The sequence below is a fragment of the Odocoileus virginianus genome, chromosome 30 (assembly GCF_023699985.2).
Source record: "Odocoileus virginianus isolate 20LAN1187 ecotype Illinois chromosome 30, Ovbor_1.2, whole genome shotgun sequence".
Taxonomy (NCBI): Eukaryota; Metazoa; Chordata; class Mammalia; order Artiodactyla; family Cervidae; genus Odocoileus; species Odocoileus virginianus.
The window spans coordinates 19,990,914-20,006,344 of NC_069703.1; the positions used below are offsets into that span (position 1 = coordinate 19,990,914).

At 38.9% G+C, this 15,431-nt stretch overlaps 1 protein-coding gene across 2 annotated transcripts in view; it reads right to left on the bottom strand.

Moving 5' to 3' along the window:
* Positions 1 to 15,431, bottom strand: part of PECR (peroxisomal trans-2-enoyl-CoA reductase) — a 50,923-nt gene that overhangs the window by 6,462 nt on the left and 29,030 nt on the right. Inside the window, exon 6 of one of the 2 annotated variants that reach the window (XM_070458620.1) lies at positions 5,695 to 5,805. The exons of the other annotated variant lie outside the window; for it this stretch is intronic. Coding sequence (XP_070314721.1) covers positions 5,695 to 5,805 — 111 coding nt within the window. The remainder of the gene's footprint in view (positions 1 to 5,694; positions 5,806 to 15,431) is intronic. 2 annotated transcript variants of the gene reach the window in all.

Here is a 15,431-nt window from a genome sequence, read left to right on the forward strand (position 1 = left end):
TCACCTTCCCAATTAGTCACAGCATGGGTGGCAAAACCCTGGGCATACCTAAGATCTTCTCAGGGAATTTGTGAAGTCCCAACTGTTCCATAACAATACTGAGTCCTTATCTGTCGTTTTCACTGTGTTGACATTTGTACTAATGGTGCCAAAGCAATGATGGGGAAAATGCCTGGACCCTCAGCACAAGTCATGGCAGGAAAACAAAGATGAAGCATCATACTAACAGTCACAATATTTTTCACCAGCAAGTACTCCTGGGAGTGGGAGGGGAGAGTCTGTTTCCCTTTCAAATGTCCTTGATGAGCACTAAAATTATTAATCATATTAATCTCGACTACTGGGTACACATTTTTTTTAATATCCTGTGTGATAAAGCGGGAATTACACCTTCAGCTCTTGTGCTGTATATGGAAGTATAAAGACTATCTCGAGGAAAAGAACATGTGCTTGAGCTGCAAACCAAACTAGTCATTTTTTTTACAAAACATTTTTTTTTTTCTGTTTTTTGCTTGAGAGAATGACTAACAAACTACAGTTATTCACACTTGGGTATCTGGCATACATTTTTCCAAAAGTGAACCAAGTGAGACTGCCACTTCAAGCAGCTGAAAACAACTGACAGCATTTGTTGTCAATGATAAGATTTGAGCTTTCAAGTGAAAACCAGAATTTTGGAAAAGTTGCATCGATACATGTCACCATGACCTTGACAGTTTCCCAATACCTAAAGAGTTTTTGGAAGAGATCAGTGGTGACATTCATAAATGTGATCATATGGTATTCCATCAAGAATTGTGTATCAACATTCAAAAGATGTCTATAACTCAGTGAATCAATATTTTCCAAAAGAGCAACATTTGATGTTACAAAATCATCTATGCAAAGACTCAGTTAAAGTGCAAGGAATACTAAGGAATTTTAATATAATGGAATACAAAAAGTTCACTGAATGGCTTCAGATTCCACACTGCAATTAATCTTTAAGAAACTGCCACTTGTTAAGACTGGATATTAAAATTAAAAAAAAAAAAAAAATATATATATATATATACACACACACACACACTATGAGGTCAATTTTCTTATGTATTTTAAGCATTGACTAACACCTTATGGTTGTTGACACTGGAAAACAATACTCTCTATAGGCTCAACTACCTGTTGTTTGACTGTGCTAAGACCTCAGATGGCCAGAGTTGCCCACAGATTTTTAAAAATTCGAACGTATGATACCATAGTTATGTGTGCACATGAGCTGATTAGTCATTAGTCCAACAAGATGTCTTGTTTAGTAAGGAAAAACTGGGAGATTTTATGAAATATAAATTTGTATTTCTGAAACATAAATATATATTTACATAAAAATGCACATAAAATCCCAATGTGCAACAGGGTCTAATTAAATATACTATGCTACATCCTTACCAAGTTGCAGAAAAGAACATACAGTAGAATTTCCTTTTTGTAAAAATGTCAGTAAACAGAAATATTTTTAAAAGAACTAGATGTCAGATACAGTTCACTTCTAGAAACCACCACATGCTATAGGCCCAAAGCGAGAAGAGAGGCATGTTTATGGATGAGTTGTGGATTTCTCAAAACTTGGGATTAAGGAAAGTCATTGGTTGTGATTAAGTATGGTGACTAGAGCTGATCTGACTTAATGCAATTTGTACAAATAACATTTTGTTCTACATAATTATGTAACAGTCATACTTTGTACTCATGCATGAAGTAAACAATATAATTATGTAACAGTCATACTTTGTCCTCATGCATGAAGTAAATGATAATTATATACAGAATGTATCGTTAGTGCATACATCAAGTATGTACTGTGTGCTAAGTCGCTTCAGTTGTGTTGGACTCTTTTTGACCCTATGGACTGTATGTAGCTCACCAGAAAACTGTCCATGGGATCTTCCAGGCAAGGATACTAGAGTGGGTTGCCATGCCCTCCTCCAGGAGATCTTCCTGATCCAGGGATAGAACCTGCATCTCTTCTGTCTCCTGCATCGGCAGGGTGGTTCTTTACTGCTAGTGCTACCGTGGAAGCACCATGTATGTACCAATACATTGTAATGGGGCAGGTCATTTAATACACAAAATACACAGCAATAGGAAAAAAAAGAAACTGTCACTTGTTGACTATTAAAGAAGAATGTCCACAGTTACTCAAAAAGACTGCTACAATACTCCTCCTTTTATTTTAACTGGCATGAAGCCAGATCTTCTTTGCATGCTCTACCAAAACATAACAGGCTGCAAGCAGGAGCAGATGTGCGAGTCCAGCTATTTTCTATTAAGCCACACATTAAAGAACTGGGTAAAACATGTACAACCAAGCAAAACTTGTTCATTTTTGTATTTTAAAATGCAGCTATTTTTCATTAAAAATACTATAATATGCAATGCCTTTATTTGTTGTTCAGTTGCTCAGTCGTATCCAACTCTTTGGAACCTCATGGACAGCAGCATGTCAGGCTTCCTGTCTTCACCATCTTTCAGAGCTTGCTCAAACTCATGTCTATTAAATTGGTGATGCCATCCATCCATCTTATCCTCTGTCATCCCCTTCTCCTCCTGACTTCAATCTTTCCCAGAATCAGGGTCTTTTCCAATGAGTTGGCTCTTCGCATCAGGTGGCCAAAGTACTGGAGCTTCAGCTTCAGCATCAATCCCGTCAATGAATATTAGGGATTGATTTCCTTTAAGATGGACTGGTTGGATCTCCTTACAGCCCAAGGGACTCTCAAGAGTCTTCTCCAACACCACAATTCAAAAGTATCAATTCTTCAGTGCTCAGCCTTCTTTATGGTCCAGCTCTAACATCAATGATTTTATTAAGATTATTTTAAAAGAATTCATAAATATTTCTTGAGTTTCTCAATGTCAAATTTTAATGTAGTAACTACAGGCCATGGACAGAGGATCCTGGTGCGCTACAGTCCATGGGGTCTCAAAGAGTTGAACACAACTCAATGACTAAGCACAGCACAGCATATAGACAATATATAATTGTTCAGAAAACATAAGGAGGGTTCTCTCCAAAATAAAAGCTTAATCAGATAAATCCCTTGATTAAAATTCTTTCAAAATCACTCTCAGTTTTCCAAACAAAAATCTGGCACCTTGCTCAAAACAGCTCATCAAATGTTGGATTTAACAGTATCTTCTGAAATTTAATATGCAAGTCTATTTTAGTTCAGGAATTCTACTTCTAGAAAGCTACCCTCCACATAAGAGCTCATGACTATAGTCAAGAATGTTCACTGCAGAATTATTACAATCTAAAAAAATCAATAAAATCTCAATGTGCAGCAACAGGATCTAATGCTACAGCCATAGAAAGTTGCAGAAAAACACACAATAGAATCCCATTTTTCTAAAAACAAAAAAGGTCAGTAAATAGAAATATCTTTAAGCACACACAGTAAATTTCTGGAAAGATATACATCAAACTGATAATGAAAGCTAGCTCTAGGAGTTAGAACACATTTTTCTCTTAGAGTTTTATGGCATTGCTTTTATATTTAGCATTTTAATATATCTGCAAATTATTTTGTATGTGATATGAGATGGGTGACTCTATTTCTAAATGAACAGCCAACTGCTGCAAGACTTTTGCTGAATATTCTTTCCCTGTAGATTTGAAATGTTACTTTTATCCTAGAAACTCCTGTGTGTGTGTGTACAGTACTGATATGAGAGTCCATTCTATCCCACTAATTTTAATCTTCCAGTACCAGCCCCAAATGTAGGAAACAACTATAGCTTTATAGTATGCATTTTGAGGGGGTGGTTGCATAATTTTCTTTCTTTCTGGCCGTGCTGGGTCTTCACTGTTGTGCGGGTTTTTCTCTAGCTGGGGCAAACAGGGGCCAGCCTCCAGCGTGGACAGCAGGCTGCTCCCTGCAGTGACTTCTCTTGTTGCAGAGCGCGGGGCTCCAGGGCATACGGCCTTCAGTAGTTGTGGCACGTGGGTTCAGCAGTTGTGGCTCCTGGGGTCTATACCACAGGCTCAATAGTTGCGGCACATGGGTTTATCTACTTGAAGCATGGGGGATTATCCCGGACTAGAGATCGAATCCGTGTCTCCTGCATCGGCAGACAGATTCTTTACCACTGAGCCACCAGGGAAGCCCTACACTATGTTTTGATAGCAGGAAGGTCAAATCCCCTCATTATTCTTATTCAAAACATTTTGGGCATTTGGGCATAAATATTTTTCTAGGGAAAATTTTAGAATCAATGTATTAATTCCAAAGATATATTAAACGTGTTTGTGTGATTTAGGGAAACTTGATTTTAGTAAAATTGAGTCTCTCCATTGAGGAATATGGCATGTCTCTATTTATTCTGGTCTTTTTTTTCTGTTCCTCAGTAATAAACTTTTTTTCGTTTAGAGTTAAGTTTACTCTGGGTTTTTTAGTGTTTATTCTTATTATTGTGGAATATATCTCCTTTTTAAAAAATTACATTTTAAGACTGATCTTGTTGGCATTTAAGAAAGCTATTAATTTTTACAGACTTAAAACTGGTCACCTTGCAGAAATCAGGTACGGAACTTCATTTTGTCATAATTGTCTGACTTGCTTAGATTCTGTGCTCAGTTCAGTTCAGTCGCTCAGTCATGTCCAACTCTTTGCGACCCCATGGACCACAGCATGCCAGGCCTCCCTGTCCATCACCAATTCCCTGAGTTTACCCAAGCTCATGTCCATTGAGTTGGTGATGCCATTCAACCATCTCATCCTCTGTTGTCCCCTTCTCCTCCTGCCCTCAATCTTTCCCAGCATCAGGGTCTTTTCAAATAAGTCAGCTCTTCACATCAAGTGGCCAAAGTATTGGAGTTTCAGCTTCAACATCAGTCCTTCCAATGAACACTCAGGACTGATCTCCTTTAGGATGGACTGACTGGATCTTCTTGCAGTCCAAGGGACTCTCAAGAGTCTTCTCCAACACCACAGTACAAAAGCATCAATTTTTCGGCACTTAGCTTTCTTTATAGTCCAACTCTCACATCCACACATGACCACTGGAAAAACCATAGCCTTGACTAGATGGACCTTTGTTGGCCAAGTAATGTCTCTGCTTTTTAATATGCTGTCTAGGTTGGTCATACCTTTCCTTCCAAGGAGCACACATCTTTTAATTTCATGGCTGCAGTCACCATCTGCAGTGATTTTGGAGCCCAAAAAAATAAAGTCAGCCACTGTTTCCACTCTTTCCCCATCTATTTGTCATGAAGTGATGGGACTGGATGCAATCATCTTAGTTCTCTTAATGTTGAGCTTTAAGAGAGCTCTTAATGAAGTCTTTCACTCTTCTCTTTCCCTTTCATCAAGAAGCTCTATCTTCACTTTCTGCCATAAGGGTGGTATCATCTGCATATCTGAGATTCTGTGTACTATAAAACAACTGAAAAGAGCTGAAAAGTGCAATGAAACAATAAAAACATGCTGCTCTTAACCGACACTGCATTCATTCCTGAATAAATACTGCTGTGAGTATCCAAGGTACCAGGAGCACAGTATTCCTGGCAGCCAAAAAGCACAGGGAACATAGTTTGGGGGCATGGGAGCAATCTTCTCTATTAACCAATCAGACTACATGAAAAGGACACTAAAATGTTACAAATCTCCAAAGTATAAAACAAAGTAATTCATCAATGTTAGAAATATACATTACCTCCTCAGGAACTCCAAATCTTTTAGCTGGGATCTTTTGAATGTACTTGTTAAGCATGTCTTTTGTCAAAAAATCATAGTTGCTAAATGCAGTCTTGGAAAAAATGATTCCCTATGTTTAAAATAAAACAGGAAAAAATAAAGTACATAAAATTAAATTTTAATTAGAAAGACAACAAGGCAGTCTGTCATCCAACACTAACAATTAAGTGGTTTAAGTTTAATAGAGTTTAAGTTCACATTTGCAATGTTAATTTTTCTTAATATGGTCGAAGAAGTACAGTCAACCTCTACTAAAAAAGGATAATCTGAATGGTCATTTTGTGACCTCCCCTCCCCTAATAACCAGCCAAGCTCGGGATGTTTTCATAGAAGACTTGGCTTCTGAAAGCATAATCATGAGCATATCAGAGAAGCCCTTAACTGGGGACAATGAGACAGGGTAGTCTATTTTGTCTTCCACTAAGGCTTCACTGGAAAAGACCCTGATGCTGGGAGTGATTGGGGGCAGGAGGAGAAGGGGACGACAGAGGATGAGATGGCTGGATGGCATCACCAACCCGATGGATATGAGTTTGAGTAAACTCTGGAAGTTTGTGATGGACAGGGAGGCCTGGCGTGCTGCGATTCATGGGGTCACAAAGAGTCGGACACAACTGAGCGACTGAACTGAACTGAACTGAAGGCTTCTATGTTTTACAATGGAAAACTGGCCTATGGTTAAGTGGGACTTAGAAAATACAATATTTTCATGGCTTTTTACCTAGAAAGAAATCACAAACAAAAAATTTGAATCCAATATAAATAGATTAAAATTTTAATTGTTGGGAGGAGCCAAAATGGCGGAGGAATAGGACGGGAAGACCACTTTCTCTCCTACAAATTCATCGAAAGAACAATTGAACGCAGAGCAAACTTCACAAAACAACTTCTGATCGCTAGCTGAGGTCATCAGGCGCCCAGAAAAGCAGCCTATTGTCTTCGAAAGGAGGTAGGACAAATATAAAAGATAAAAAGAGAGACAAAAGAGCTAAGGACGGAGATCCGTCCCGGGAAGGGAGTCTTAATAGAGGAACTTTCCAAACACCAGGAAACCCTCGCACTGGTGGGTCTGGGGGAAGTTTTTGAATCTTGGAAGGCAACCTGACTGGGAGGGGAACAATAAATAAAAAGCACAGATTACATGCCTAAAAGCAACTCCCAGCAGAAAAGTACCCCAGACGCTCGCATCTGCCACCAGTAAGTGGGGGCTGAACGGAAAGGAGCGGGTGGCATTGCTTAGGGTAAGGACCGGGCCTGAGTGCCCTGAGGACAATCGGAGGGAGCTTTTGTGAGTTACCAACTTAAACTGTGGGATAACGAGAGAGAGAGAAAATTAACCACCCGAACACACTGCCGGCCGTTCACAGAACAAAGGGTCTGAGCACGTCCAGAGAAGGGCTCGAAGGCTGCGGACCGGCCCAGCCTCGCTGGAGGCAGGAGGCAGGGGGGAGGGGAAAAGGGCAGGCTCGGCCCCAAGGACCGCATCCCCTACCACACTGCAAACAGGCCTCCAGTTTCTAACCAAAGACTTCCTGAGATTCTGGATGGGCAACATCCACCGGGAGGGTCGCTGCGAGACACAGGGCGAAGGCACCCAACCGGCGCGGGCGGGGACTGGGGCTGGGGACGCAGAGGGGAGAAGGCGCGCCGCACCCGGGGAGAGTGCGCCCGTCAAGCTCCTGGCTGCCTGAGCCGCTCAGATGGGGAAGGCACAAAACGCAGGCATAGCTTTTTGTTCCGCGCTTTTGTGGAACACCTGAGGGCTGGAACCGCGCGCAGTGCAGGGCATGCTCCATATATAACAGCCGGGAGCCTGAGCAGCGTAGACGGGGAAAGCAGCGCCAGTCCCTCCCCGCAGCGCGAGGGACCTAGCAACCTGATTAAGAGACCACCTCCGCCCGCCTGTGTCAGGGAGGAAATTAGGCACTGAAGAGACCGGCAAACAGAAGCCAAATAAACAAAGGGAACCACTTCATAAGGGACCGGTGCAACAGATTAAATTCCCTGTAGATAACACCGACTACACCGGAAGGGGCCTGTGGATATCGAGAAGTGTAAGCTGGAACGAGGAGCTATCTGAAACTGAACCAAACCCACACTGACCGCAACAGCTCCAGAGAAATTCCTAGATATATTTTTACTTTTTTTTTAAATTAAAAAAAAATTTTTTTTCTTTTTTCTCTTTTATTTTCTTTTAAAATTCCCTATTACTCCCCCATTACTCCTTAACTTTCATTTTCATAGATTTTTACGATTTTTTTAATTAGGAAAAATTTTTCTTCCTTTTTTTCCTTTTTCTCTTCTTTTTTCTATTTTTCTTTTTCTCTTATTTCCTTTTAAAGTCCTCTATTACTCCTCTACTACTCCTTAATTTTCATTTTCATTACACTATAACCTTGCAAAAAAAAAAAGAGAAGCCCTATTTTTAAACCAAACTTCATATATATTTCTAAAATTTTTTTGTGTTTTGGTTTTTGTTTTTAATATTGTATTTTTAAGAGTCTAACCTCTACTCTAGATTTTTAATCTTTGTTTTTCAGTATATGATGTAAATTGTGGACATTTAAGAATCCAATATTCAGTTCCTATTTTTATTCAGGAGTGCGTTGATTACTCTCTCCCAATCTTGACTCTCCGTTTTCTACCTCAGAACACCTCTATTTCCTCCTTTCCCCTTCTCTTCCCAATCCAGTTCTGTGAATCTTTGTGGGTGTCTGGGCTATGGAGAACACTCTGGGAACAGACAACTGCGTAAATCTGTCTCTCTCCTCTTCAGTCCCCCTTTTTCTCCTCCTGCTCATCTCTATCTCCCTCCTCCCTCTCCTCTTCTTCATGTAACTCTGTGAACCTCTCTGGGTGTCCCTCATGGGGGAGAATCTTTTCACCATTAACCTAGAAGTTTTATTATCAGTGTATAGTTGGAGAAGTCTTGAGACTACTGGAAGAATAAAACTGAAATCCAGAGGCAGGAGACTTAAGCCCAAAACCTGAGAACATGAGAAAACTCCTGACTACATGGAACATTAAGTAATAAGAGACTCTCCAAAAGCCTCCATACCTACACTGAAACCAACCACCACCTAAGAGCCAATAAATTTTAGAGCAAGACATACCACGCAAATTCTCCAGCAACGCAGGAACATAGCCCTGAACGTCAACATACAGGCTGTCCAAGGTCACACCTAACACACAGACCCATCTCAAAACTCATTACTGGGCATTCCATTGCACTCCAGAGAAAAGAAATCTAGTTCCATGCACCAGAACACCGACACAAGCTTCCCTAACCAGGAAACCTTGACAAGCCAATTGTCCAACCCCACCCACTGGGTAAAACCTCCACAATAAAAAGGAACCACAGACCTCCAGAATACAGAAAGCCCACTCCAGACACAGCAATCTAAACAAGATGAAAAGGCAGAGAAATACCCAACAGGTAAAGGAACATGAAAAAATGCCCACCAAGTCAAACAAAACAGGAGGAGATAAGGAATCTACCTGAAAAAGAATTTAGAATAATGATAATAAAAATGATCCAAAATCTTGAAAACAAAATGGAGCTACAGATAAATAGCCTGGAGACAAAGATTGAGAAGATGCAAGAAATGTTTAATAAAGACCTAGACGAAATAAAAGAGTCAATTAAAAATGAATAATGCAATAAATGAGATCAAAACACTCTGGAGGGAACCAAGAGCAGAATAATGGAGACAGAAGATAGGATAAGTGAGGTAGAAGATAAAATGATGGAAATAAATGAAGAAGAGAGGAAAAAAGAAAAAAGAATCAAAAGAAATGAGGACAACCTCAGGGACCTCTGGGACAATGTGAAATGCCCCAACATTCGAATCACAGGAGTCCCAGAAGAAGACAAAAAGAAAGGCCATGAGAAAATACTCGAGGAGATAATAGCTGAAAACTTCCCTAAAATGGAGAAGGAAATAGCCACCCAAGTCCAAGAAACCCAGAGAGTCCCAAACAGGATAAACCCCAGGTGAAACACCCCAAGACACATATTAATCAAATTAACAAAGATCAAACACAAAGAACAAATATTAAAAGCAGCAAGGGAGAAACAACAAATAACACACAAAGGGATTCCCATAAGGATAACAGCTGATCTCTCAATAAAAACCCTCCAGGCCAGAAGGGAATGGCAGGACATACTTAAAGTAATGAAAGAGAATAACCTACAACCTAGATTACTGTACCCAGCAAGGATCTCATTCAGATATGAAGGAGAATTCAAAAGCTTTACAGACAAGCAAAAGCTGAGAGAATTCAGCACCACCAAACCAGCTCTTCAACAAATGCTAAAGGATCTTCTCTAGACAGGAAATGCAGAAAGGTTGTATAAACGTGAACCCAAAACAACAAAGTCAATGGCAACGGGACCACACCTATCAATAATTACCTTAAATGTAAATAGGTTGAATGCCCCAACCAAAAGACAAAGATTGGCTGAATGGATACAAAAACAAGACCCCTATATATGCTGTCTACAAGAGACCCACCTCAAAACAAGAGACACATACAGACTAAAAGTGAAGGGCTGGAAAAAAATATTTCACGCAAACGGAGACCAAAAGAAAGCAGGAGTCGCAATACTCGTATCAAATAGACTTTCAAATAAAGGATGTGAAAAGAGACAAAGAAGGACACTACATAATGATCAAAGGATCAATCCAAGAAGAAGATATAACAATTATAAATACATATGCACCCAGCATAGGAGCACTGCAATATGTAAGGCAAACGCTAATGAGTATGAAAGAGGAAATTAATAGTAACACAATAATAGTGGGAGACTTTATTATCCCACTCACAACTATGGATAGATCAACTAAACAGAAAATTAACAAGGAAACACAAACCTTAAATGACACAATGGACCAGCTAGACCGTAATTGATATCTATAGGACATTTCACCCCAAAACAATCAACTTCACCTTTTTCTCAAGGGCACGCGGAACCTTCTCCAGAATAGATCACATCCTGGGCCATAAATCTAGTCTTGGAAAATTCAAAAAAACTGAAATCATTCCAGTCATCTTTTCTGACCACAGTGCAGTAAGATTAGATCTCAATTACAGGAAAAAAAATTGTTAAAAATTCAAACATATGGAGGCTAAATAACATGCTTCTGAATAACCAACAAATCATAGAAGAAATAAAAAAAGAAATCAAAATATGCATAGAAATGAATGAAAATGAAAACACAACAACCCAAAACCTATGGGACACTGTAAAAGCAGTGCTAAGGGGAAGGTTCACAGCATTACAGGCTTACCTCAAGAAACAAGAAAAAAGTCAAATAAATAACCTAACTCTGCACCTAAAGCAATTAGAGAAGGAAGAAATGAAGAACCCCAGGGTTAGTAGAAGGAAAGAAATCTTAAAAATTAGGGCAGAAATAAATGCAAAAGAAACTAAAGAGACCATAGCAAAAATCAACAAAGCTAAAAGCTGGTTTTTTGAAAAAATAAACAAAATTGACAAACCATTAGCAAGACTCATTAAGAAACAAAGAGAGAAGAACCAAATTAACAAAATTAGAAATGAAAATGGAGAGATCACAACAGACAACACTGAAATACAAAGGATCATAAGAGACTACTACCAGCAGCTCTATGCCAATAAAATGGACAACTTGGAAGAAATGGACAAATTCTTAGGAAAGTATAACTTTCTAAAACTGAACCAGGAAGAAATAGAAGATCTTAACAGAGTCATCACAAGCAAGGAAATCGAAACTGTAATCAGAAATCTTCCAGCAAACAAAAGCCCAGGACCAGATGGCTTCACAGCTGAATTCTACCAAAAATTTAGAGAAGAGCTAACACCTATCTTACTCAAACTCTTCCAGAAAATTGCAGAAGGTAAACTTCCAAACTCATTTTATGAGGCCACCATCACCCTAATTCCAAAACCAGACAAAGATGCCACAAAAAAAGAAAACTACAGGCCAATATCACTGATGAACACAGATGCAAAAATCCTTAACAAAATTCTAGCAAACAGAATCCAACAACATATTAAAAAGATCATACACCATGACTAAGTGAGCTTTATCCCAGGAATGCAAGTATTCTTTAATATCTGCAAATCAATCAATGTAATACACCACATTACAAATTGAAAGATAAAAACCATATGATTATCTCAATAGATGCAGAGAAAGCCTTTGACAAAATTCAACACCCATTTATGATTAAAACGCTCCAGAAAGCAGGAATAGGAAGGAACATACCTCAACATAATAAAAGCTATACATGACAAACCCACAGCAAGCATTACCCTCAATGGTGAAAAATTGAAAGCATTTCCCCTGAAATCAGGAACAAGACAAAGGTGCCCACTCTCACCACTACTATTCAACATAGTTTTGGAAGTTTTGGTCACACCAATCAGAGCAGAAAAAGAAGTAAAAGGAATCCAGATAGGAAAAGAAGAAGTGAAACTCTCGCTGTTTGCAGATGACATGATCCTCTACACAGAAAACCCTAAAGACTCTACCAGAAAATTACTAGAGCTAATCAACGAATATAGTAAAGTTGCAGGATATAAAATTAACACACAGAAATCCCTTGCATTCCTATACACTAACAATGAGAAAACAGAAAGAGAAATTAAGGAAACAATACCATTCACCATTGCAACCAAAAGAATAAAATACTTAGGAGTATATCTACCTAAAGAAACAAAAGACCTATACATAGAAAACTATAAAACACTGATGAAAGAAATCAAAGAGGACACAAACAGATGGAGAAACATACCGTGTTCATGGATTGGAAGAATCACTATTGTCAAAATGGCTATACTACCCCAAAGTAATCTATAGATTCAACGCAATCTCTATCAAGCTACCAACGGTATTTTTCACAGAACTAGAACAAATAATTTCACAATTTGTATGGAAATACAAAAAACCTCGAATAGCCAAAGTAATCTTGAGAAAGAAGAATGGAACAGGAGGAATCAACCTGCCTGACTTCAGACTCTACTACAAAGCCACAGTCATCAAGACAGTATGGTACTGGCACAAAGACAGAAATATAGATCAATGGAACAGAATAGAAAGCCCAGAGATAAATCCACGAACCTATGGTCACCTTATCTTCGACAAAGGAGGCAAGGATATACAATGGAAAAAAGACAACCTCTTTAACAAGTGGTGCTGGGAAAACTGGTCAACCACCTGTTCAAGAATGAAACTAGAACACTTTGTAACACCATACACAAAAATAAACTCAAAGTGGATTAAAGATCTAAATGTAAGACCAGAAACTATAAAACTACTAGAGGAGAACATAGGTAACTCTCTGACATGAATCACAGCAGGATCCTCTATGACCCACCTCCCAGAATATTGGAAATAAAAGCAAAAATAAACAAATGGGACCTAATGAAACTTAAAAGCTTTTGCACAACAAAGGAAACTATAAGCAAGGTGAAAAGACAGCCCTCAGATTGGGAGAAAATAATAGCAAGTGAAGAAACAGACAAAGGATTAATCTCAAAAATATACAAGCAACTCCTGAAGCTCAATTCCAGAAAAATAAATGACCCAATCAAAAAATGGGCCAAAGAACTAAACAGACATTTCTCCAAGGAAGACATACAGATGGCTAACAAACACATGAAAAGATGCTCAACATCACTCATTATCAGAGAAATGCAAATCAAAACCACAATGAGGTACCATTATACGCCAGTCAGGATGGCTGCTATCCAAAAATCTACAAGCAATAAATGCTGGAGAGGGTGTGGAGAAAAGGGAACCCTCTTACACTGTTGGTGGGAATGCAAACTAGTACAGCCACTATGGAGAACAGTGTGGAGATTCCTTAAAAAGCTGGAAATAGAACTGCCATATGACCCAGCAATACCACTGCTGGGCATACACACTGAGGAAACCAGATCTGAAAGAGACACGTGTACCCCAATGTTCATCGCAGCACTGTTTATAATAGCCAGGACATGGAAGCAACCTAGATGCCCATCAACAGACGAATGGATAAGGAAGCTGTGGTACATATACACCATGGAATATTACTCAGCCATTAAAAAGAATTCATTTGAATCAGTTCTAATGAGATGGATGAAACTGGAGCCCATTATACAGAGTGAAGTAAGCCAGAAAGATAAAGAACATTACAGCATACTAACACATATATATGGAATTTAGAAAGATGGTAACGATAACCCTATATGCAAAACAGAAAAAGAGACACAGATGTATAGAACAGACTTTTGGACTCTGTGGGAGAAGGCGAGGGTGGGATGCTTCGAGAGAATAGCATGTATATTATCTATAGTGAAACAGATCACCAGCCCAGGTGGGATGCATGAGACAAGTGCTCGGGCCTGGTGCACTGGGAAGACCCAGTGGAATCGGGTGGAGAGGGAGGTGGGAGGGGGGATCGGGATGGGGAATACATGTAAATCCATGGCTGATTCATGTCAATGTATGACAAAACCCACTGCAATGTTGTGAAGTAATTAGCCTCCAACTAATAAAAATAAATGAAAAAAAAATAAAATAAAGGCAAAAAAATTTTTTTAATTATTTAAGAATTCTTTTTATTCAACTTTTAGTAGTTTTCAATGGTTTATAAAGAAAAAAATTACTTAAAAACTGTTTTAACACAGGATAAAGCTGCTTGTTATTGGCTCATAACTACAACTGATTATTTGAAGGAGGGGAGGAGACAGGAGGGATGTGAATATGAGGAGGAAACTTTGCAGTATTAATTACTCCGAACAATACTGAGGTGATATACTGGTTTCTGATTAAACAATTTCTCAGGCTTTCATTTAAAGAGGATGGAATGTTCCAGAGGTATTAAGGTTTAGACATTAAACCCCAAAACATCTCTGGAGGACAAATGTGACTTTAGTATTATGGTTAAAGCATCAACACATCATTAAAGGTTCTCCAGAAATGCATATGTGGAGACCAACATGCCAAAGAATCAACACTCAGAATGGAAATCTATCCAATCTGTTGTAATGTCAGCCCCAAAGGATTAAAAGGATGTGAAGCTTCTGGCTAGGAACCTGCATTTGTTAAAGATGAGATCTCTCTAATATCCACAAGTCAGCTCATGCTTAGTTACCACTGAGTGGCATAGATAACAGTATCTATAGATATTATCTATATATATTATCTATATCTACCTATATATATATATAATCTATATATATTATCTATAACTATATAGATATTAATAGATGCATAGGTAATACCCCCAGACTAGGGGATGATGACTCTCTTAGCAATGACCAGGAATCATCACAGAAAAGTGAATTTCAGCTGAGTTTTACAGGATATGTGCGATGTCTCATTTATTATCCCTCTTGGATTACATCGTCGACATGTAAGGACCAAGGAAGCTTAAAGTTATATCTTAAAAAAAAAAAAAACTATTTATTTATTTTGGCTGTGTTAGGTCTTAGCTACAGCATGCAGAATCTTCACTGCATAAGTTACGTCTCATGAAAGTGAAAGTCACTCAGTCATGTCCGACTCTCTATGACCCCATGGACTATACAGTCCATGGAATTCTCCAGGCCAGAATACTGCAGTGGGTAGCCTTTCTCTTCTCCAGAGGATCTTCCCTACCCAGGGATCAAACCCAGGTCTCCCACATTGGAGGTGGATTCTTTACCAGCTGAGCCCCAAGGGAAGC